Here is a 26,202-nt window from a genome sequence, read left to right on the forward strand (position 1 = left end):
AATAGAACTCTACTTATATACAGTTTGTAAACTAATTAAGAAAGATAAGCATACAAATACATGTATATTTAATTTTAGTTTCTCCTATAGTAATTAGCATTTAATAAACAGTGGAAACAGTGTCAGACTTTATTTTTTTGGGCTCCAAAATCACTGCAGATGGTGACTGCAGCCATGAAATTAAAAGACGCTTACTCCTTGGAAAGAAAGTTATGACCAACCTAGATAGCATATTCAAAAGCAGAGACATTACTTTGCCTACAAAGGTCTGTCTAGTCAAGGCTATGGTTTTTCCAGTAGTCATGTATAGATGTGAGATGGACTGTGAAGAAAGCTGAGCGCCGAAGAATTGATGCTTTTGAACTGTGGTGTTGGAGAAGGCTCTTGAGAGTCCCTTGGACTGCAAGGAGATCCAACCAGTCCATTCTGAAGATCAGCCCTGGGATTTCTTTGGAAGAAATAATGCTAAAGCTGCAACTCCAGTACTTTGGCCACCTCACGAGAAGAGTTGACTCATTGGAAAAGACTCTGATGCTGGGAGGGACTGGGGGCAGGAGGAGAAGGGGACGACAGAGGATGAGATGGCTGGATGGCATAACCAACTCAATGGAAGTGAGTTTGAGTGAATTTCGGGAGATGGTGATAGACAGGGAGGCCTGGCATGCTGCAATTCATGGGGTCACAAAGAGTCGGACACAACTGAGCGACTGAACTGAACTGAAGTGTTCCTTTCTTTACCTTTCTTTAACCTATAGCAGAGCTTCTCAATCTTAGCACTACTGAAATGTTGGGTCAGATGAGTCACTGTTACTGGGAGCTACCATGTGCATTCTGGATCCCTGGACTCTACTCATCAGAAGCCAATAGCCTGAAAGCAATCCCTCCAGGTGTGATAACCAGAAGTATCTTCAGACATTTCCAAATGTCCCATACAGTGGGGATAGGGGGGAACTGGCTTCCAGTTGAGAACCACTTAACTATAGTAATCTCTCTCTCAAAGGTTAAGAACAACTTCCTAACTGCTCAAACCCAACTAACAACTTCACAATCGACACAGCTTCTCTGCAGCCTGTGAACACTGCTCCTTTTAGAAGCTCTACTTCTTGATGTTCTACACAACTCTTATTTGCCACTTATGGATCCCTACTCCCCTCTAGTAGCTTTTCTCCCCTCCTTGCAACACTTAAAGTTATGAATATTTCTACTGCTTAGTATATAGTCCTCCACTTTTTACTTATTTTTCAAAATTAACATTTCTTTGAATGTATTCTTATCTACAACACATTAAAAAAGCATGCCATTTCCCTCCATGCAATACTAAGGACATGAAAACTGAGAGAGGTCAGAGCCATTCTGCACAGGCCAGTGGCCTGGGGTTCCTGTTGGGAGGGCAGGAAATATAAAAGTTGGAAAAGAGGAGAGGGGGCCTGGAATTTGTCTGTATTCTTTAGCTACAAGACAAGTCCGCTCTCTTGTTTTTCTTCTTAATCATGTTTTAATCAAGGAAAACATGTACATGTACATATTTTAAAAGTCAAATAGGATCATAAGACATAATGAGAAACAGTAGCTGCCTGTCTCCTTAGAAGTAATCACTTTCAACTCCTTGTTTCTGTTGGTACTTACCTTTATATTTCTAAGTAACACGTGTGTTGCTATTTTCTGATTTTTTTCACTTTTCTAAATGACTTTGTATTATGAAAAAGTGAAGGATCCATTCTCTTAAATCATTATTCTTGAAAACAGATTTCCCTTTCCCCCATTTGAGAAGATGGGGGAAAGGGAAATCTGTTTCCAAGAACAATAACATCAAATCATAATAATGATTTAAGAGATATGATGTTAATCTTCAGGGTTAACATCATATCAGAGCCAAGTATAATTTACTACCCTTTCTTTACAAAGTCTAGCTTTTCTTGTTTTAATAACTGCCTTAATTTTTGTTTAAAGTAGCTTTCTATATGCCAATTATTATTTCATTATTGAACTCTCCAAGAGAACTGAACATTTCCTCTTGATCTGGTCAAACGCAGGAGAAATGTGTTTCTATCTATCCTTTCCCATCCTTAGAAGTATCGCTACAGAAGCCCTGTCCTGCTTCCACAAGCAGTGTCTGCTCTCTAAATATGGACATAGACCATAAAGCTCCTTTTCTCTTTTTTCTCTATTACATCCCCTGCTTCTTGGACTCCAAGCCTTGTTCTTTATTCCTAGATTCTCTTTGTGGCAGAGAATAGCCTGTGGTTTCCTGAGAACTAGTGCAAGAGAGGCAATGTTTTGAGTCCTTGGATGTATGAAAATATTTTTACCCTGCCCTCACACGATTGATAGTTTGACTGGAAATGGAATTTGAGATCGATAATTAAGAGTTTTCAGAATCCTGAAAGTAACTCTCCACTGCCTTCCATGGAGCTGGTAGAAAAGTCTTATTAAAAAAAATATATAAACATTTATTTATTTTTGGCTCCATTGGGTCTTAGTTGTGGCACTCAGGTTGTAGCATGTGGGATCTTTAATTGCAGCATGCAAACTCTTAGCTGTGGCATGTGGGATCTAGTTCCCCAAGTAGGGATCAAACTCCCGCTTCCTGCATTGGGAGTGTGGATTCCCAGCCACTGGACCATCAGGGAAGTCCCTGTGCTGGATTCTTGATCTTTATGTGCTCTTTTGTGACTGGCTTCTTTCATTTAGCATGATTTTTCAAGGTTCCCTCATGCTGCAGCATGTTAACAGTACTTTTTTCCTTTTTCTGGACAAATAATACTCCATTTAAAAAATCTATTAATCAGCTGATGGACATTTTTTACTGTTATGACTATTGCAATTCATGTACATGTTTTTACGTGGACTTATATTTTCGTTTTCTTTGGCTATATACTTAGGGAGTTGAACTGCTGGGACACACGATAACTTGATGTGCAACAATCTGAGGAACTGACAGATTATCTTCCAAAGTGGCTGCATCATTTTACACCACTACCAGCCATCTATGAAGATTTCAAATTTTCCACAGCCTCACCAACACTTAATCTGATTTTTTGATTCTAACCACCCTAGTGGGAAACCAGCCCTGAATATTCATTGGAAGGACTGATGCTGAAGCTGAAACTCTAATACTTTGGCCACCTGATGCGAAGAACTGACTCACTGGAAAAGACCCTGATGCTGGAAAAGACGGAAGGCAAGAGGGGAAGGGGACAACAGAGGATGAGATGGTTGGATGGCATTACCAACTCGATGGACGTGAGTTTGAGCAAGCTCTGGGAGCTGGTGATGGATAGGGAAGCCTGGTGTGCTGCAGTCCATGGGGTCGCAGAGTTGGACACTGAGCGACTGAACTGAACTGATCCTACTGGGTATGAAGTAGTATCTTGTTTAGTTTTGATTTGCATTTCCCTGGTAACTAACTAATAGAATGTGGTCCACTGGAGAGGGAATGGCAAACCACTTCAGTATTCTTGCCTTGAGAACCCCATGAACAGTATGAAAAGGCAAAATGATAGGATACTGAAAGAGAAACTCCCCAGGTCAGTAGGTGCCCAATATGCTACTGGAGATCAGTGGAGAAGATCAGTGGAGAAATAACTCCAGAAAGAAAGAAGGGATGGAGCCAAAGCAAAAACAATACCCAGCTGTGGATGTGACTGGTGATAGAAGCAAGGTCCAATGCTGTAAAGAGCAATATTGCATAGGAACTTGTAATGTCAGGTCCATGAATCAAGGCAAATTGGAAGTGGTCAAACAAGAGATGGCAAGAGTGAATGTCGACATTCTAGGAATCAGCGAACTGAAATGGACTGGAATGGGTGAATTTAACTCAGATGACCATTATATCTACTACCGCGGGCAGGAATCCCTCAAAAGAAATGGAGTAGCCATCATGGTCAACAAAAGAGTCCGAAATGCAGTACTTGGATGCAGTCTCAAAAACGACAATGATCTCTGTTCATTTCCAAGGCAAACCATTCAATATCACAGTAATCGAAGCCTATGCCCTGACCAGTAACGCTGAAGAAGCTGAAGTTGAACGGTTCTATGAAGACCTATAAGACCTTTTAGAACTAACACCCAAAAAAGATGTCCTTTTCATTATAGGGGACTGGAATGCAAAAGTAGGAACTCAAGAAACACCTGAAGTAACAGGCAAATTTGGCCTTGGAATACGGAATGAAGCAGGGCAGAGACTAACAGAGCTTTGCCAAGAAAATGCACTGGTCATAACAAATACCCTCTTCCAACAACACAAGAGAAGACTCTATACATGGACATCACCAGATGGTCAACACCGAAATCAGACTGATTATATTCTTTGCAGCCAAAGATGGAGAAGCTCTATACGGTCAGCAAAAACAAGACCAGGAGCTGACTGTGGCTCAGACCATGAATTCCTTATTGCCAAATTCAGACTTAAATTGAAGAAAGTAGGGAAAATTACTAGACCATTCAGGTATGACCTAAATCAAATCCCTTATAATTATACAGTGGAAGTGAGAAATAGATTTAAGGGCCTAGATCTGATAGATAGAGTGCCTGATGAGCTACGGAATGAGGTTTGTGACACTGTACAGGAGACAGGGATCAAGACCATCCCTATGGAAAAGAAATGCCAAAAAGCAAAATGGCTGTCTGGGGAGGCCTTACAAATAGCTGTGAAAAGAAGAGAAGCGAAAAGCAAAGGAGAAAAGGAAAGATATAAGCATCTGAATACAGAATTCCAAAGAATAGCAAGAAGAGATAAGAAAGCCTTCTTCAGTGATCACTGCAAAGAACAGAGGAAAACAACAGAATGGGAAAGACTAGAGACCTCGTCAAGAAAATCAGAGATGCCAAAGGAACATTTCATGCAAAGATGGGCTCGATAAAGGACAGAAATGGTATGGACCTAACAGAAGCAGAAGATATTAAGAAGAGATGGCAAGAATACACAGAAGAACTGTACAAAAAAGATCTTCACGACCCAGATAATCACGATGGTGTGATCATTGACCTAGAGCCAGACATCCTGGAATGTGAAGTCAAGTGGGCCTTAGAAAGCATCACTATGAACAAAGCTAGTGGAGGTGATAGAATTCCAGTTGAGCTATTCCAAATCTTGAAAGATGATGCTGTGAAAGTGCTACACTCAATATGCCAGCAAATTTGGAAAACTCAGCAGTGGCCACAGGACTGGAAAAGGTCAGTTTTCATTCCAATCCCAAAGAAAGGCAATGCCAAAGAATGCTCAAACTACCGCACAATTGCACTCATTTCACATGCTAGTAAAGTAATGCTCAAAATTCTCCAAGCCAGGCTTCAGCAATATGTGAACCGTGAACTTCCTGATGTTCAAGCTGGTTTTAGAAAAGGTAGAGAAACCAGAGATCAAATTGCCAACATCCGCTGGATCATGGAAAAAGCAAGAGAGTCCCAGAAAAACATCTATTTCTGCTTTACTGACTATGCCAAAGCCTTTGACTGTGTGGATCACAATAAACTGTGGAAAATTCTGAAAGAGATGGGAATACCAGACCACCTGATCTGCCTCTTGAGAAATTTGTATGCAGGTCAGGAAGCAACAGTTAGAACTGGACACGGAACAACAGACTGGTTCCAAATAGGAAAAGGAGTACATCAAGGCTATATATCGTCACCCTGTTTATTTAACTTATATGCAGAGTACATCATGAGAAACGCTGGACTAGAAGAAACACAAGCTGGAATCAAGATTGCTGGGAGAAATATCAATAACCTCAGATATGCAGATGACACCACCCTTATGGCAGAAAGTGAAGAGGAACTCAAAAGCCTCTTGATGAAGGTGAAAGTGGAGAGTGAAAAAGTTGGCTTAAAGCTCAGCATTCAGAAAACAAAGATCATGGCATCCGGTCCCATCACTTCATGGGAAATAGATGGGGAAACAGTGGAAACAGTGTCAGACGTTATTTTTCTGGGCTCCAAAATCACTGCAGATGATGACTGCAGCCATGAAATTAAAAGACACTTACTCCTTGGAAGGCAAGTTATGACCAACCTAGATAGCATATTGAAAAGCAGAGACATTACTTTGCCAACAAAGGGCCGTCTAGTCAAGGCTATGGTTTTTCCAGTGGTCATGTATGGATGTGAGAGTTGGACTGTGAAGAAAGCTGAGCACTGAAGAATTGATGCTTTTGAACTGTGGTGTTGGAGCAGACTCTTGAGAGTCCCTTGGACTGCAAAGAGATCCAACCAGTCCATTCTGAAGGAGATCAGCCCTGGGATTTCTTTGGAAGGAATGATGCTAAAGCTGCAACTCCAGTACTTTGGCCACCTCATGGGAAGAGTTGACTCATTGGAAAAGACTCTGATGCTGGGAGGGATTGGGGGCAAGAAGAGAAGGGGACGACAGAGGAAGAGATGGCTGGATGGCATCACTGACTCGAATGACATGAGTCTGAGTGAACTCCGGAAGTTGGTGATGGACAGGGAGGCCTGGTGCGCTGCGATTCATGGGGTCACAAAGTTTCAGACACGACTGATCGACTGATCTGATCTGATCTGATAACTAATGGTGCTGACAACTTTTATATGCATATTAGCCATCTGACTATCTTATTTGAAGAAATCTCTATGTAGAAACTTTGCCTTTTAAATTGGATTATTTATGCCTTAGTTATTAAGTTGTTGAGTTCCTCACATATTCTAATGTGTCTTTTATCAGATATAAGATTTATAAATATTTTCTTCCATTCTGTGATTATCTTTTCACTTCTTAATAGTATCTTTTGAAGCCCAAACATTTTTAATTTTCTTAAGTTTAACTTAACTATTTTTTGTTGTTGTTAGTTCTACTTCTGATGCATATCTAAGGATCCTTTTCCAAATTCAAGATTACAAAGACTTATCTCTGTTTTAAGAGTTTTATAGTTTTAGTTCTTCCATTTAGCTATCTAATTCATAGTGAATTAATTTTTAAAATATGGTTTGAGAGTCCAACTTCATTTTTTGCATGTGGCTAGGCAGCAGTGCCAGCACCATTTATTGAAAAGGAAATTCTTTCTTCCACTTAATGGTCTTGACACCATTGTTGAATATTAGTTGATATGGCTTTATTTCTAGACTACCAATTCTATTCCATTTATTTATGTCTATCCTTATGCCAGTACCAAACTGACTTGCTTACTCTTGCTTTGTAGTAAGTTTTAAAATAGCAAAGTGTGAATCCTTCTATTTTTTTCTCTTTTAAGATTCTTTTGGCTATTCTAGGTACCCTTTAATTTCATAGTAATTACAATCAGCTTGTCAATATCTATGAAGAAGTCAGCTATGAATTTGACAGGGATTGTACTGAATCATGAACATGAGATTTTCCCCATTTATTTAGATCTCCTTTAATTTCTTTCAACAATTTGCAGTTATGTTTTAAACTTCTTCAGTTAAATTTATTTGTATTTTATTCTTATCAATGTTATTATAAATGGAATTGTTTCTTAATTTTATTTATTTACTTACTGCATGGCTTGTAGGATCTTAGTTCCTTGACCAGGGATCAAACCCTAGCCCTGGCAGTGAAAGCCCTGAGTCCTAACTGATGGATCGTCAGGGAATTCCCTTAATCTTATTTTTTGATTGGTCACTGCAAGTAAATAGAAGTATAATTGACTTATCGTGTTATCCTGCAATCTGTCTCACAGTGGATTCTTTAGGATTTTTTACATACCAGATCATGTCATTTGTGAATACAGTCTTACTTCTTCCTTCCCAATTTGGAACCCTTTTATTTTTTTTCCTGCCTTAATTGTACAGGCCATATAGGTTATAAGAGATAGACCCCAAATTTCAACTGTGTCTATTTAAATTCCATGTTCTTTTCATTAGACACTGCTGACACTGGTGTTAAGGAAACAGGTGAGAAATAAGAATGTAAAGGTAGACTGGAGACCATTCTATAAGTGAAGCTAAGAATAAAAGGCTAAAGATTGGATTTTTATTTAGTAGATAATAAATAATGATTTAATATGTAATGAATAAGGGAATGACTTAGTTATTCAAAAGAAGTGTTGTTGCTTTAGGAAGATAAATCTGTTAACAATATACACAATAAATTGGAGGAAAAATTTTAAAGAAAAGAGAGTTAAGAGCTCTTACCTGCCCAACAGCAGCTGTATGGCTCTGGTATCAGCCTTTGTGTCATGTTTCCAATTTTCCTGTTTCTCAGTTGGAGGCAGGAGGTGATCTTCAATGTGGTCTTTAACTTGATTCCTAGATAAGGCTTTGATTCTAAGGAAGGAAAAAAATGTTTTCACTGGCTAACATATGGGAAAATCTAAATCAGAATTTAATGAGCTGAGAAGTATACATGGAAACAGTTCAACATGGAAAACTTGAAATGTTTTAGACTTTACCTTAAATATATATAAAACTTCACAATTTACAAAGCCTTTTCCTACATTAGAATCTCATTTCATTTATGTAAGAGAGGGAGGAAAAAATATACCCATTTTATATACAAGCATGCTGGTTGAGAAAGATCAAGAATTTAGCCATTTACATACTTAGCAAGTGTCAGTCCTAGGTCTAGATTTTGAGTAGCTTAACTCCTAGTTTAGGCTTCTTTCCCACCACATTAAAAAATTACTTGCTGAACACTTCCAAGATTATTTAGTCCATATCTTGACAAAAAAGACACATTAACAACTATTAAGAAATGAACTACTGGAATTCATGTTTATCCCATAACTTACTGTGATGATGTTCTAAGAAAATCTTCTTTCATAGAAGGATGAACTTCTTCCAACAACATGCTAGTATCTGGACTTGATTTCATTGCAGAAATCACCATGGCATTACGCAGTTTATTGCCTTGTTCTAACAGAGCTGAAGAGGGCAAAAGCAGAACACAAGAAATCTAAATCCAGCAGAAACATTTGCAATATTTAGCCCCTGTTCTTCTATCACACAACTTACTATAGTATACTATAATTGCTTATTTGTGTACTTTCCCCACTAGCTTGAGAATCCCTTGAGGACATTCACTTTACAACAAATTTTTACTAAGCTTCTATTACGTGAACTGTTTTAGATGTTGGCATTACAGCAGTGAATGGAGTCTCTCTATTCCATAGAGACTGACCTCCTTATTGCAGTTGTTATATACATACATTGACTCTTCCAACTGGTGGTTGTACATAATAAATTTAGTAAAATAATTTTCCCGTCCTTAAGTAACAACAACAATTATAGTGGATAACATTTACTGAACCCTTACCACTTCCTGGGCACTTTTCTATGTATGTTATATATAAGAATTGATTTAACCCTCCCAACAATCCTCTAAAATGGGTACTATTATTTCCTTCATTTTCCAGATGAAAAAGTTGAGGCACAGAGGATGTGTAACTTGTCCAATATATCATGCAGTATAACCAGGATGACTCTACATCACTATACATATATGACCCCACCTTTTCTTAGACTTTTTGAAAGCTTAGGACCACTGGCATTATTTCAAGGAATACTGAGAAGAATAAATATTTTCTTGAGGTTCCACAGTTGTTTAGGAGGTAAAGTAAGTCTAGATACCAAGTGCTTGTCTATCTTGATCTAGAGTTTTTATAGCTTCTAAAAACAAGATACGGTAGGCAGGCCAAAAAACCCCCCAAACAGATCCATAAACATTCAACATTTTTCAGTATAAAGAATTCAACATATAGCTTAAAAACTAAAAACTCAAACCCAAAAAAACCCTGAAATATGAAACATTCAATGTGTTCAGTTCAGTTGCTCAGTTGTGTCCGACTCTTTGTGACCCCATGAATCGCAGCACGCCAGGCCTCCCTGTCCATCACCATCTCCTGGAGTTCACTCAGACTCACATCCATCGAGTCAGTGATGCCATCCAGCCATCTCATCCTCTGTCGTCCCCTTCTCCTCCTGCCCCCAATCCCTCCCAGCATCAGAGTCTTTTCCAATGAGTCAACTCTTCACATCAGGTGGCCAAAGTACTGGAGTTTCAGCTTTAGCATCATTCCCTCCAAAGAAATCCCAGGGCTGATCTCCTTCAGAATGGACTGGTTGGATCTCTTTGCAGTCCAAGGGACTCTCAAGAGTCTTCTCCAACACCACAGTTCAAAAGCATCAATTCTTCAGCACTCAGCTTTCTTTACAGTCCAACTCTCACATCCATACATGACCACAGGAAAAACCATAGCCTTGACTAGATGGCCCTTTGTTGGCAAAGTAATGTCTCTGCTTTTGAATATGCTATCTAGGTTGGTCACAACTTTCCTTCTAAGGAGTAAGCGTCTTTTAATTTCATGGCTGCAATCACCATCTGCAGTGATTTTGGAGCCCCCAAAAATAAAGTCTGACACTGTTTCCCCAACTATTTCCCATGAAGTGATGGGACTGGATGCCATGATCTTCGTTTTCTGAATGTTGAGCTTTAAGCCAACTTTTTCACTCTCCACTTTCACTTTCATCAAGAGGCTTTTGAGTTCCTCTTCACTTTCTGCCATAAGGGTGGTGTCATCTGCATAACTGAGGTTATTGATATTTCTCCCGGCAATCTTGATTCCAGCTTGTGTTTCTTCCAGCACAGCGTTTCTCATGATGTACTCTGCATATAAGTTAAATAAACAGGGTGACAATACACAGCCTTGACATGTTCCTTTTCCTATTTGGAACCAGTCTGTTGTTCCATGTCCAGTTCTAACTGTTGCTTCCTGACCTGCATATAGTTTTCTCAAGAAGCAGGTCAGGTGGTCTGGTATTCCCATCTCTTTCAGAATTTTCCACAGTTCATTGTGATCCACACAGTCAAAGGCCTTGGCATAGTCACTAAAGCAGAAATGTGTTATGTGAAAATATAAGTAAAAGAAAAATAAAGGTTACCAATTATGGTATGCAGAATTCTTCACTTGATCTTAGCCAAAAGGCTGAGAAATGATGTAGGTAGAATTCTAAAACAGTTCCTCTCAGATTTCCAGCCACTGGAATACAAATGCCTTTTCCTAGTGATTTACTCATCTAGACAATGTTGTAAAGGGATTTTATGGAAGTAATTATGTTTCCAAATCAATCTACCTTAAGATTGGGAGATTATCTTGGTCGTCCCAAACCATTATAAAGCAGAGTTTTCTCTGGCTGTTTGCAGGATATGAAGTCAGAGATTTAAAGCATGCGAGGGATGCAATGTATCACTGCTGTCTTAAAAGATGGAGATGGCCACATGGCAGGAAATGCACATGGCCTTTAGGAGCCTAGAGTGGACCCTGGCTGACTGCCAGCAAGGATACAGGACCTTAGTCCTATTATAGCAAGGAACTGGATTCTGTCAACAAGAATGAACTTGGAAGTGAATTTCCCCCGCCAGAGCTTTCAGATGAGAATTTAGCTGGGCTGACAACTTGATTTTAGCCTAAGATGACCTAAGCAGAAAACCCAACCATACTTTGTTGGACTTCTGATCCACAGAACTGTGACTAATAAATGGGTATTATTTTTAAGACATTAAGTTTGTGGTAACTTGTTATATAACAATAGAAAATTAATATTCCCATTAATGGTACTACCCATGAATACTGATTTACATTTTGATATATTCTGTATAGTTTTTAATCTATGCATACATATCCCTGTACAGGTATGTGTATGTATGTATGTGTGTGTATATATATATATATATATATATAAATTTTTTCTTTTGCAAAAATGGCATATTATGTATACTGTTTTATAACTGCCTTTTCACTTAACAATATGCATTAACTTTTTTTCTATATAAATAATGGCTATACAATATTCCATTCAGAAATCACTGTATGCATTTTTATTTTTTAAAAAAACCTCTTTGGGATTCAGCCAGAAAATAGTTATCTTGTTTATTCAATGAGAAAGGATGAAGAAAACATGATCTGCTAGCACTGAAAATCTGGTTATAGAAGCTTGCTATACAAAGACATAAATATAGATAAATGGAACAAAATAGAAAGCCCAGAGTGAATCTGCGCACCTATGGACACCTTATCTTTGACAAAGGAGGCAAAAATATACAATGGAGAAAAGACAATCTCTTTAACAAGTGGTGATGGGAAAACTGGTCAACCACTTGTAAAATAATGAAACTAGAACCCTTTCTAACACCATACACAAAAATAAACTCAAAATGGGTTAAAGATCTAAATGTAAGACCAGAAACTATAAAACTCCTAGAGGAAAACATAGGCAGAATACTCTGATATAACAGCAGGATCCTCTATGACCCACCTCCCAGAGTAATGGAAATAAAAGCAAAAATAAACAAATGGGACTTAATTAAACTCAAAAGGTTTTGCACAATGAAGGAAACTATAAGCAAGATGAAAAGACAGCCTTCAGAATGGGAGAAAATAATAGCAATGAAACAACTGACAAAGAATTAATCTTCAAAATATACAAGCAGCTCATGTAGCTCAATACCAGAAAAACAAACGACCCAATCAAAAAATAGGCCAAAGAATTAAACAGACATTTCTCCAAACACATACAGATGGCTCACAAACACGTGAAAAGATGCTCAACATCACTCATTATCAGAGAAATGCAAATCAAAACCACAATGAAACACCATTTCACGCTGGTCAGAATGGCTGCATCAAAAAGTCTACAAACAATAATAAATGCTGGAGAGGTGTTGAAAAAGGGAACCCTCTTACACCGTTGGTGGGAATGCAAACTAGTACAGCTGCTATGGAGAACAGTGTGGAGGTTCCTTAAAAACTGGAAATAGAACTGCCATACGACCCAGCAATCCCACTGCTGGGTAAACACACCGAGAAAACCAGAATTGAAAGAGACACGTGTACCCCAATGTTCACTGCAGCACTGTTTACAATAGCCAGGACATGGAAGCAACCTAGATGTCCACTGGCAGATGAATGGATAAGAAAGCTGTGGTACATATACACAATGGAGTATTACTCAGCCATTAAAAAGAATCATTTGAATCAGTTCTAATGAGGTGGATGAAACTGGAGCCTATTATACAGAATGAAGTAAGTCAGAAAGAAAAACACCAATACAGTATACTAATGCATATACATGGAATTTAGAAAGATGGTAACGACAACCCTGTATGCAACAGAACAAAAGAGACACAGATATAAAGAACAGATTTTTGGACTCTGGGAGAAGGTGAGGGCGGGATGATTTGAGAGAACAGCACTGAAACATGTATATTACCATATGTGAAATAGATGACCAGTCCAAGTTTGATGCATGGCACTCAAAGGTGCACAAGGCACTCAAAGCCAGTGCACTGGGATGACCCAGAGGGATGGGATGGGAGGGAAGTGAGAGGGGGGTTCGGGGTGGGGTGGGGGGACACATGTACACCCATGGCTTATTCATGTCAATGTATGGCAAAAACCACCACAATATTGTAATTAGTCTCCAATTAAAATAAATTAATTTAAAAAAAGAAAATGAAGCTTGATATATGACATGAAGTCCTCCTTGTTTTAGTTTCCAGTTGATATTTGGCTTAATTTGATATGGTTTAAAGATCTTTAATGAGGTAGGGGCTGCCGTCTCTGGGGTCGCACAGAGTCAGACACGACTGAAGCGACTTAGCAGCAGCAGCAGCAGTGAGGTAGGGACACTCAATAAATGCTTTATGAATAAAGTAGTTAATGAAAAGCAGTGTCAACAATAAACTTCATCTGACTTTAGGGCCATGTAGAAAAATAGTTTTTCTACTGACACGGAAAACTGACACAGACTATTGTCCAGAGACAACAGTCTTGGTACTTTATGATCTAATCATACACAACTATTTTTAATTCCTTATACACAATATTTCCTTTGTACTCTCAAAGTTCTAGGTATTCCATTCCATCACAGAATTATCATGCAGTATTAAAATTGTTTATCTCACCCAATCAACTTTGAGGTGATGGACTGGCTTTTGTTAGTCTCTGTATCCTTGTTGCCTGGTACGTATCAGGAATTTGATTAAAAATTTTTTTTTTTTTTGGCTTCCCTTGTGGCTCAGCTAGTAAAGAAACCGCCTGCAATGCAGGAGACCTGGGTTCAATCCCTGGGTTGGGAAGATCCCCTGGAGAAGGGAAAGGCTACCCACTCCAGTATTCTGGCCTAGAGAATTCCATGGTCTGAATAGTCCATGGGGTTACAAAGAGTTGGACATGACTGAGCGACTTTCACTTCATTCATTTTTTTAATTGAAGGATAACTGCTTTACAGAATTTTGTTGTTTTCTGTCAAACCTCAATATGAATCTGCCGTAAGTATACATATGTCCCCTCCCTCTTGAACCTTCTTCCCATTTCCCTCCCTGATTAAATGTTTTAATAAATACTTCCACTGTTGTAATATATCACACATGATTATACTATATGTGCTCATTAAATGTTTTAATAAATACTTCCAGTGTTGTATATATCATATATAATTATACCATATCTGCTTTAGAGTCTATTTCTCTTACTAGAATGAATTCATTAAGGTCAGGGACTCATTTCTCACTGTAACCTCAATACTCAAAACAATGGCTGACACAAAATAGGCACTCAAAAGCTATCTGTTGAATTGCATTTTTTGCTAAATAAAATATTCCCTGGAATGGTAATATTTTAAGAGTGACTTAATTAGTTATTAACATCTGAATAAGAACAGGCACTGAAGATTCTTTCCAATAGCAGATTTTAAAAAAGAAGTAAACACTGATGGCAACAAGTGAACAAATCTGAGCAAGGACAGTCCATTGATTGGCTTTCAAGTGGTTTCTTCCTTGAAACAAGCACTCTTAGAAAAGTTTCTCTAAAGTCTAAGGCATGGCAACAAAAACACCTTATCTCCTCTTCGTAAGAGGAAGCTGGTTCCCACACTAAGAAAGCTGTCATAGGATCTTCCTGCACCTCAACTCAATAATCATTTTCTGATCACAGAGGAAAGGCACTTAAGTGAGTTTAGGACAAATGTTTCCCTTGTTTATTTCTTACATGCCAGGGGCACAACCCTTGCTAAACAGGGAGGTATAAAGCTTCTGTTTTTTTCTCCTACTCCTTGCTATCTAAATCCCAACTCTTATAAGTAGGATGTATAGTTAGTGTTTGTTTCATAAATACTAGCTTGATGACTAATTTAGCTCTGTATCCCCTTTCATAAGGTCATTTTAATAAAGACCAGGAAGGTGGTTAGGTTTATGTATTATAATTCTCCATGACCTTAGTTCTAGACCTACTTACTAAAGTGGTCCACTGAAATCTTCATTCTCCACTGTCTTGTGGTTGGAAGGGATCTTAAAGATAGATGTCTACTTGGCGATTTAATCTCATCTGTAAGAGTCCCATCACAAAGTTATCCAGCCCACACTTGACCATTATCAGTGATAAAGAATTCACTCTCTCTTGAAGCTATCCTTTCCCATTTTTTCACAGGTAGGAATACTGGACTATTAACTCAGACTTAGTCACAATCTGTCATGTTTTATGTTTAAACCCAATGATTCTAGTAACCCTTATGGAAGAGATTTGCACATTGGCAGCCCATGGGTTGCACCTGGCACACACTGTTTGGCTTGAACAGTTGGCCAGCAGAGTTCTTGATTTTTTTTTTTTTTTTAAAGCAGGTCTAAGAAAATAATGAACGTACAACAGGACTGAAGCAAAGGACTTTGCCTTAGAGTCCAAGATAACAATGAACTGGAGCCAAGAAGCAGCTGTCCCCCTTGATAGAACAGAAACTCCCTAACTGTGAGTCCGTGTCTTCTTTTAAAATAGGGATAACAATCCGATTAAAAGGGATAACAATCCAATTACAAGATGCTTACTCCTTGGAAGAAAAGTTATGACCAACCTAGACAGCATATTCAAAGGCAGAGACAATTACTTTGCCAACAAAGGTCCATCTAGTCAAGGCTATGGATTTTCCAGTAGTCATATATGGATGTGAGAGTTGGACTATAAAGAAAGCTGAGTGCTGAAGAATCGATGTTTTTGAACTGTGGTGTTGGAGAAGACTCTTGAGAGTCCCTTGGACTGCAAGGAGATCCAACCAGTCCATCCTAAAGGAAATTGGTCCTGAATATTCATTGGAAGGACTGATGTTGAAGCTGAAACTCCAATACTTTGGCCACCTGATGCGAAGAACTGACTCGTTTGAAAAGACCCTGATGCTGGGAAAAATTGAAGGTGGGAATAGAAGGGAACGACAGAGGATGAGATGGTTGGATGGCATCACTGATTTAATGGACATGAGTTTGAGTAAGCTCCAGGAGTTGGTGATGGATAGGGAGGCCTGGCTTGCTGCAGTCCATGGGGTCGCAAGGAGTCAGACACGACTGAGCAACTGAACTGAACAATCCCAACTTCACTCAGTTTTTGTTAAGTTTATTATGTATAAGGCACCTGGCATAGTAGCTAGCAATAATGAATACTCAATAAATGGTAGCTGTTTAGCTGTTTTCTTAAGGCTAAATATCTCGTGGTGGTTTCTTCCCTAGTCTAGGCTGTTGTTGTTCAGTCGGTCATGTCCTACTCTTTGGGACCCTATGGACTGCAGCACACCAGGCTCCTTGTCTTTCACTATCTTCTGGAGTCTGCTCAAACCCCTGTCCATCGTGTTAGTGATGCCATCCAACTACCTCATCCTCTGTTGCCCCCTTCTTCTCCTGCCCTCAATCTTTCCCAGTATCAGGGTCTTTTCCAATGAATCAGCTCTTTGCATCAAGTAGCCAAACTACTGGAGCTTCAGCTTCAGCATCAGTCCTTCCAATGAATATTCCAGACTGATTTCCTTTAGGATTGACTGGTTTGATCTCTCTGTTACCGAAGGGACTCTCAAGAGTCTTCTCCAGCACCACAGTTTGAAAGCATCCATTCTTCAGTGCTCAGTCTTGTTTATGGTCCAACTCTCACAGCTGTACATGACTACTGGAAAAACCATAGCTTTGAGTAGATAGACCTTTGTCGGCAAAGTAATGTCTCTGCTAATTAATACTCTCTCTAGGTTTGTTAATAGCTTTTCTTCCAAGGATCAAGTGTCTTTTAATTTTATGGCTGCAGTCACTGTCCACAGTGATTTTGGAGCACAAGAAAATAAAGTCTCTCACTATCCATTTTTTCCCCATCTATTTGCCACGAAGTGATAGGACCAGAAGCCATGATCTTAGTTTTTTGAATGTTGAGTTTTAAGGCAGCTTTTTCACTCTCCTCTTTGACCTTCATCATGAGGCTCTTAGGTTCCTCTTTGTTTTCTGCCATTAGGATGGTTTCATCTGCGTATCTAAGGTTATTGACATTTCTCCTGGCAATCTTGATTCCAGCTTGTGCTTCATCCAGCCCAGTGTTTCTCATGATGTACTCTGCATAGAAGTTACATAAACAAGGTGACAAGATACAGCCTTGACACACTCCTTTCCCAATTTGGAACCAGTCTGTTGTTCCATGTCCAGTTCTAACTGTTGCTTCTTGACCTACACACAGATTTCTCAGGAGGCAGGTGGGTGGTCTGGTATTCCCATCTCTTTAAGAATTTTCTACAGTTTGTTGTGATCCACACAGTCAAAGGCTTTGGCATAGTCAATAAAGCAGTAGTAAATGTTTTTCTGGAACTCTCTCGCTTTTTTGATGATCCAACAGATGTTGGCAATTTGATCTCTGGTTCCTCTGCCTTTTCTAAAACCAGTTCGTACATCTGGAAGTTCTTGGTTCATGTATTGCTAAAGCCCAGCTTGAAGGATTTTGAGCCTTACCTTGCTAGCATGTGAAATTAGTACTCTTGTCTAGATACTCTCCTTAGAAGGAACTCATCTTCTATAGATCTTTAATACTAACTTCTTAAAAGGGTCTTCCTTTGCCAAGAGGCATAAAACAGCATTCCCTCTTTTTCCTGCTTCATTTTTTACAACTGCCATTATCACCATCTAACACTACATACTTACCTAGTTTATCATCTGTTCCCATCTAGAATAGAAGATTCATAGGGTAAGATTTTGGGCCTTTAAAAAAAAAATAAATTGCTGTATTCCTCACACCTGGAAGAGTGTCAGGCATTTAATAAGCGCTGAATAAATAACTGCTTAACGAAAGCCTGGTTCTCAAAGTCTGGTTCCCAGGTCTATACAAAATATTCCAGGTGCGAGATGACAGGTGCTGAGTATAGTGGGACAATTTTCTTTGTTAGTGCAGCCTAGGGTTGCATTAAAGTATAAAATATTATAATAAGGGTATATTTTTAAAAATAGGAGATCACAGACACTTTAGTTGAAAAATTATGAACACAATGTTTTTCTTCATTTAAAAAAATCCTTATTAATGTAAATTATGTACCCAAGCAGTTTTAATTTAAAATATTTTTCTACTATTGTCACAGATATTCTACTTTGGAAATTTTACTTGTGAGGATGGCAACAAATTCATGTCATGCTGTTGATGTCACAGAGATATATGGCTGACCACTGCAGTGCAACACAAGGTATCAAATTGCTTTTATAATACCACTCTCCAACATGAGGTGATCCGATCCAGATGCTACTTGCTTTTAAAATTTCAGACTAAGTTCTTACACAGGTATACCTACTCCTTTCTATTTCTGTTTGGTTGTCAATCATATTTAACTCCCAGGCTTAAGATTAGCAGTTTTTGTGCAATGAATGTTCCCAGTGAAACCAACAATTTTCAGAATATGAAACAGATTTAGTACTAGCCTCTGCACAATGGTATAAGTAAATTCTGATAAGGAGATAAAATTCTTATTCCCTTTGAATTATCTGGGAAAAAACAAGGACTAATATTTTTATGTGATAAAGACTTTTCTTGCATACTCAGGTTCATTTTAAATGGCTTTCTCTAAACTTAAAATTATAAGCACCCAATAATTATTCAGAAGTAATTCAGTGGTTTAACAGAGCTGCCCTTCAATGGTTAGAGATTCTAGACTCTAGTAAAATTACTCACTTTTATTTGCCTATTTAGTTCAAACAGAAGTCTTGCTTCTCTTTGTACATTGCTTAACGAGCAGAGTCCCAATAAATATAGCTTAGTCTCAGTTCACAAATATATTCATACCTGAAAGAAGGTCCTTGGTAGGGGGGTTGTTTGAAGAAAGAATGCATGAGTCACTGTGACTCTTGGCAACTGTGCTAATTTGAGGCTGGAATTCAGAACTGTTGAGAAGGGACATCTGCTTCCATGGGGCTTTGCCTTTCAGAGTCACAGACTCTAAACTCTGTCCTGAATTAAGATGGTGCTGGAGTCCACAGAAAGAGTCCTTTATTGTATCAGAGTTCTCTGCAAAGTACAAGTGGTCTTTCCCCCTGTTTTAAAATAAAGGAGAACGTCAGCAGTATATTAACCATTATGGTAACACTATACTTCATCAGAGACAGAAAGGGAATCAGTGGCATATAGCAATGTAGCTCAGACTTTGTAAATCTGTTTTCATCTCCCAAATGAAATAAATAATAGATGTTTTACCTATGGTATGGCTGTGGCTAAAGTGAGACAATGAAACAAAGAGCTCAGTGCTGAGTGTGACACAAAGCAAATGCTTGATAATTATTTAAAATCAAAATCTATCTTTCTTCCTTCATTCCCTTTCATAAAACACTGCCTTTTCCCTCTTTCCCTCATTGCACGTCTATCATAGCATCTCTATATGACTTAGACATACTTATTTATCTGTGTATTGGCCTCCTCACTAGATTATGAGCCATCTTCAAAACAGGAATTGCCTCTTATTAATTTCTATGCCCAACACCAGGAAACAGTGAGTACTTAATACTTATTTGGTGAAATGACTACCTTTAGTCTCTTAAGCAACCTCAAATGAAAGACAAAAATTATGCATTCAGTGGGAATTAGCTGACAGACTGATTGGTATTAGGTGTGGTAATTACCTTGGCGGGGTTGACCTACTGCTATTAGCTGCTAAATCTTTTCCATCAATTTTGGTAGTAGGGATCCTTGATGGAACCAGAAATTGAGTATTGCTTGCTTCAGAATATTCTCTGAAACCCTGCTCAGATAAAAGCACATTTTCTGTCATGTTAGTGGTAGGAAGAGGATTGTAGCTGTCATAAGTTTCTGACAAAGGCTCCAGGGCAAGTGAGACCTGAAAGAGACATGCAATGTATTAGAAGTTTTATTTTTTAGCATTGATTAATTTTTAAACTGTTTAATATAAATTAATGACCACCATTTCTTATAGGATCAAGTTCAAATTCCTGCCTACAGCAGAAGCCTCACCTCTCACTGTGCTCTCCTCCCCCATCTCTCTCTCCTAGATTTGCTAATTACTTAAGAGTTTTCTAAATTTACCTTATATTTCATTCCTTTATGCCTCTATATGCAGATTTCCTCCAGTATTACTTCCTCTATGAAAACTTTTTTGTGTCTAGGCAGAGATGTTATGGCCACTCCGTTTTCCATTTTTCTACTTACTCTGTATCTATCCATTCATATAACCTCCATTTATTGAATACTATAAGAGGCCAGAAACTGTGCTACATTCCTCACATAGAGAAGTTGATGCGGTGATATAATTCTGTCAGGAAAGTACATTATCCTAATTTGAAGATTAAAAAAAAGCAGATGCTTAAAGGAGGTATTTGTACTTTCAGTTTGTTCTCCTAAATAGATTATGAATTTCTCGAAGGCATGGACTGTCTTATTCATTTTTCTGTAGACTAATCAGCATAAGCACACACTTAGTGCACACATCAAGTATGCATAATAATGACTAATGGTCTGACAAATAAAAAAACAACTTGTTGCATCCTTATTGTTAGTCATTTGAGAAAAATAAGGCCCTAATTCTACACTGGGGGGAGGCAGGGTGAAGAGGAAGGAATAGTAAGATGTAAAGTTTTAGTTTTCTTGAAGTTTCCTTTATCATTTAACTCCATTGAATTCAGGCACTCTACTGAAAAACTCTCCAGTTCTCTGAAAAGCTAAACAAAGTCTAATGGGGGAGTAAAAAGTAAAACAGAGCCTAAAGCAAAACTTTAGAGAAGAAACTGAATAATGTACTCCCAAAGAAAAGAAGAGCAGTATTGAAAGTTAGGCTACAATAACATAGAGAGCAGAAGGAATTGTTAAAGGAGCCGAAGAGAGTTACATGATGATAAACGGCCTAAGGCAAAAATGAAAGATTGAAGTCAAACATTTTAAGAAGTCAATGGAGTAATTTGTGTGGAGAAATTGTCAAGGCAGAGACTCAATAAACACATCTGGGTCTTGATGAGAACTTTGTTCATGAACCAGGTGGCACAAAGTCCTTTAAATCTATTCATCAAGATTTTCTACGAATGACCAGAATGCAGTGGGATAAATACTTCGTGCAGTCACTGCTCTAAGAGGATCACATAAAATCCTGGCTGCCCAAATGTGTCAGAAAATTGTCCCCTACCATGCATCACTTGCCAAAAGACTGCCACTGTATTCTAAAAACAAAGGAGACACTGAGAATAAAGATAGAGTCCCTGGCGTTAACAATGACCTACTGGCTGGTCATAGTTTTGCTTTTTCCTTAAAAGATTTGAACTAGTTACGAAACAACTCAAAGGTCTCTATTACCAGTGAGGGGAAAAAAAAAGCAAGTCCAGGTACCTGCCACACCTACTGTACAATGAAAATACAGGTGCTGGTCTAACTCCTTTGTTCAATTAACAAGTATTTTTTGAGATCAGTTCAGTGCCAAGTTCTGTGCTACTTGCCTGGGGCAAAGAGATAATAAAACATGGAATCTGACCCACAGGATCACAGTATCTTGTGAAAGTGAGAGGGTTAGCTGCTCAGTAGTGTCCGACTCTTTGCCACCCCATGGACTACAGCCCACCAGGCTCCTCTGTCCACGGAATTCTCCAGGCAAGGGTACTGGAGTGGGCTGCTATTACCTTCTCCAGGGGATCTTTCCAACTCAGGGATTGAACCTGAGTCTCCTGCATTGCAAGCAGATTCTTTACCATCTGAGCCACCAGGGAAGCCATCTTGTAGGGAAATTTAACAAGAAGTAGTTTTAATATAAAATGATGAGTTTTAAGAATAAGTATGTGAACTGGGTGCTGCAGGAACACAAAACAGGGGTCTGGGCTTGGGGAAGAGGTGAGGAAGAAGGGCCAGAGATGGCTTCCAGGACTGAAAAATAAATATTCGAGTTCAGAACCTTAAATATGAGTGAGCAATAAAGTCGAGCGGGGACTGAGGTAAAACATTCCAGGCAGACAAAAAAGCATGAGTCAAGTTTTGCAGGTTTAAAACAGAATACTGTTTCAGCAATTCCTACCAGTCCAAGTGGTCTCCACTCCTAACCCCTCTGTTTCCATAGTATACCCAAAACACTCCTGTGTTCATTTCGCAGATCCTTGTTTCAGTCCACAGCAGTTATGCTCTGCCCCAGTCAAAGTTCACCCTGGTGCTCATTCCTTTGACAACCCCTTCACTGAGCCCTGCAGATTTTCTATTGGATACGAACTACCTCATCACTTTACACTTTAACTGAACATCTCTTTCTTAAAGTGTCCTCATTTCCCCCAAAGTTTCTCCAAAGGAAACTACTTCTTTTACCAGCTAGGACAGGGAGGTTGACTTATTCCTTTACGGTGCCATTGCCAGACCATCATTCTATTGCCCAAATATATCACATCTTTTCTAAATTCCATGCCATCCACAAATACCTTGAATATACCACATGATTCACACATCTGTAATAAAATATCCTTAAGAACAGAATTCAGTGTTCTCTCAATGACTCAATGCTCTCTTTAGCACTAGGCTGCCCACAGTCATCTTCTACATTTACAACATATCAGTATTAGAGAGAGCAAACTAGTATATCTATTTTTCAGACTTATGCTGGTCAATATAGCATTTGTTAAGATTTAAAAATTATTTAACGGTGATTAAAAAAACATATTTTAGGTAAAAATTTGAATTTCTGGCTTCTCTCGAAAAATTAGAAGTTCCAACAATCCTGGGTTCCCATTCCAATGTGGCAAAAATTAGCTGGAGTAGATTTCCCAGGCAAGAATACTGGAGTGGGTTGCCATTTCCTTCTCCAGGGGATCTTCCTGACCCAGGGATAGAACCACTGTCTCCTGCATTGGCACGTGGATTCTTTACTGCTGAGCCAACAAGAAAGGCCAAAACTATGTTTAGATGCAAGTGACCACCATCATATTTAAGACATGGAACACCTGCATCACCCCTAAAATACTCCCTTTGAAGTCATACCTTCTCACCTTTAACCTCTAGCAACGATTGAGTTTGATGAAATACAATACTCATTTATGATCAAATCATCAGAAAACTTGAACTTTCTCAATGATAAAGGGCATCTATGAAAAACTTGCATCTAACATGATATTTAATAGTGAAAAGACCAAATGCTTTCCTCCCATGAACAAGGCAAAGATATCTCCCTAGTTTTATGTAAGGCAAATGGATAAAAACTGTAATATCCATACAATGGAACACAACTCTCTAAAAGAGAAGCACCAATACATAAAATAATATGGATGACTCTCAAACCTGGCTTATTCCAGTTAATATCTCTTTTTCCCCCTATTTTAAGAAATGTTAATCCCTCCTGGTTGAGGAGCCAACAAATATTCACTGTTTTTAATATCTTATACATCTAAGATATTCTTTTGCAAATTCATTTTTGTATTTCGGCCAGTTCAGTTCAATCGCATCCAACTCTTTGTGATCCCATGACTGCAGCACGCCAGACTTCCCTGTCCATCACCAACACCTGGAGCTTGCTCAAACTCATGTCTATTGAGTCAGTGATACCATCCAACCATCTCATCCTCTATCGTCCCCTTCTCCTCCTGCCCTCAATCCTTTGCAGCATCAGAGTCTTTTCCAATGAGTCAGCTCTTCACATCAGGTGGCCAAAGTATTGAAGCATCAGTCTTTCCAATGAACATTCAGGGCTGAATTCGTTTAGGATTGACTGGTTTGATCTCCATGATGTCCAGGGGACTCTCAAGAGTCTTCTCCAACACCACAGTTAGAAAGTATCCATTCTTTGGTGCTCAGCCTTATTTATTGTCCAGCTCTCACAGCTATACATGACTACTGGAAAAACTAGCTTTGACTATACGGACCTTTGTAGGCAAAGTAATGTCTCTGCTTTTTAATATGATGTCTAGATTTGTCATTGCTTTTCTTCCAAGTAGTGAGCTACACGGCTACAATCACCATCCGCAGTAAATTTGGAGCCCAAGAAAATAAAGTCTGTCACTGTTTCCATTGTTTCCCCATCTATTCACCATGAAGTGATGGAACTGGATGCCATGATCTTAGTTTTTTCAATGTTGAGTTTTAAGTCAGCCTTTTCACTCTCCTCTTTCACCTTCATCAAGAGGCTCTTTAATTCCTCTTCACTTTCTGCCATTAGGGTGGTATTATCTGCATATCTAAGGTTATTGATATTTCTCCCAGTAATCTTGATTCCAGCTTGTGCTTCATCCAGCCCAGCATTTTGCACGATGTACTCTGCATATAAGTTAAATAAGCAGAGTGACAATATACAGCCTTGATGTACTCCTTTCCCAATTTGGAATCAGTCCATTGTTCCATGTCCGGTTCTCATTGTTGCTTCTTGGCCTACATACAGGTTTTGCAGGAGGCAGGTAAGGTGGTCTGGTATTCCCATCTCTTTAAGAATTTTCCACAGTTTGTTGTGATTTACATAGTCAAAGGCTTTACAGTAGTCAATGAAGCAGAAGTAGATGTTTTTCTGGAATTTTCTAGTTTTGTGATCCAATGCTATGCTATGCTATGCTAAGTCACTTCAGTCGTGTCCAACTCTGTGTGACCCCACAGACGGTAGCCTACCAGGCTCCCCTGTCCCTGGGAGTCTCCAGGCAAGAATACTGGAGTGGGTTGCCATTTCTTTCTCCAATGCATGAAAATGAAAAGTGAAAGTGAAGTCGCTCAGTCGTGTCCGACTCTTAGCAACCCCGTGGACTGCAGCCTACCAGGCTCCTCTATCCATGGGATTTTCCAGGCAAGAGTACTGGAGTGGGGTGCCATTGCCTTCTCCGTGTGATCCAATAGATGTTGGCAATTTGACCTCTGGTTCCTCTGCCTTTTCTAAATCCAGCTTGTATATCTGGAAGTTCTAAGTTCATATACTATTGAAGCCTAGCTTGAAGGATTTTGAGCACTACTTTGCTAGGGTGTGAAATGAGTGCAACTGTACGTTTGAACATTCTTTGAAATTGCCTTTGGGACTGGAATGAAAACTGACCTTTTCCAGATAATTAACCTTGCTCAATTATCCTCTTTTATTTTCTGTATCTTTCTTCACTTGCTTTTCTCTTGGTCTACAAATCAGGTCTCTTACTCTCTACAAAGGGTCAGCGAACTCATTCTGTAAAGGGGCAGAGGGTAAATATTTTCAGCTGTATTGAACAATCTTTTTTAAAATGACCCTTTAAAAATATAAGAAAACTTTCAGTTAGAAAGCCAGATTCAGACCACTAGGCAAAGTGTGCCAATTCCTCTTCTAAAGTATCAACAAATTTCTCAATTCTACCACCCACTATCAATCTTTTCCTCTACAATTCAAGTAAATTTTATATGTGCCTCTCATATGCCTGAGCACCATGTTAAGTGCTTCCGTATTTTTTTTCATATCACTTAATCCCTGCAACAAGGCTATAAGGTAAAAGTTATTATCTTCATTTTACAAAATAGGATACTGAAACTCAGGGACTACAAATGAACACCAACCAATTTTTCCATGTCCAAGTCTGGTGCTATATCCCTTAGGTTACACTACCTCTCTCTGGAAAATAGAAGTCTTTGTTATTTCCACTTCTTCACTGTAATTACTACGCATTTACTTATTCCATAATCTTTCAAAATTTGACCTCTGTCTCCAAGACTCTATAAAAAACAATTCTCCAACAAATGCAGTGATATTTAAATAAAAAACAAATAGTATTATTTTATCAGCTGACATTCAAATAAGGGGAAAAAAATGATCCAACACCTTAGAAAACAGGCCGGCAGTTCCTCAAAGTATAAACAGCTACCACATGATCACAATTCTACACCAAGGTATATACAAAGGAACTGAAAGTATCTGTTCACAAAAAACCTGTATGCAAATGTTCATAGCAGCATTATTCTTAAAAGTCAGAAAGTTGAAACAATCTAAATGTCCATCAACTGAAGAATGGATAAACAACATGTGATATATCCATACAATGGAATATTGTTTAGCTACAAT

General features: G+C 38.7%; 1 protein-coding gene across 1 annotated transcript in view; it reads right to left on the bottom strand.

The window, feature by feature from the left end:
• C2CD3 (C2 domain containing 3 centriole elongation regulator) overlaps window positions 1-26,202 on the bottom strand; it is a 127,116-nt gene that overhangs the window by 91,836 nt on the left and 9,078 nt on the right. The window contains exons 4-7 of the mRNA XM_055549070.1: window positions 19,856-20,070; window positions 19,026-19,273; window positions 8,703-8,835; window positions 8,107-8,238 (exon numbers count right to left, since the gene is read on the bottom strand). Coding sequence (XP_055405045.1) covers window positions 8,107-8,238; window positions 8,703-8,835; window positions 19,026-19,273; window positions 19,856-20,070 — 728 coding nt within the window. The remainder of the gene's footprint in view (window positions 1-8,106; window positions 8,239-8,702; window positions 8,836-19,025; window positions 19,274-19,855; window positions 20,071-26,202) is intronic.

The sequence above is a fragment of the Bubalus kerabau genome, chromosome 15, assembly GCF_029407905.1.
Source record: "Bubalus kerabau isolate K-KA32 ecotype Philippines breed swamp buffalo chromosome 15, PCC_UOA_SB_1v2, whole genome shotgun sequence".
Lineage (NCBI taxonomy): Eukaryota > Metazoa > Chordata > Mammalia > Artiodactyla > Bovidae > Bubalus > Bubalus kerabau.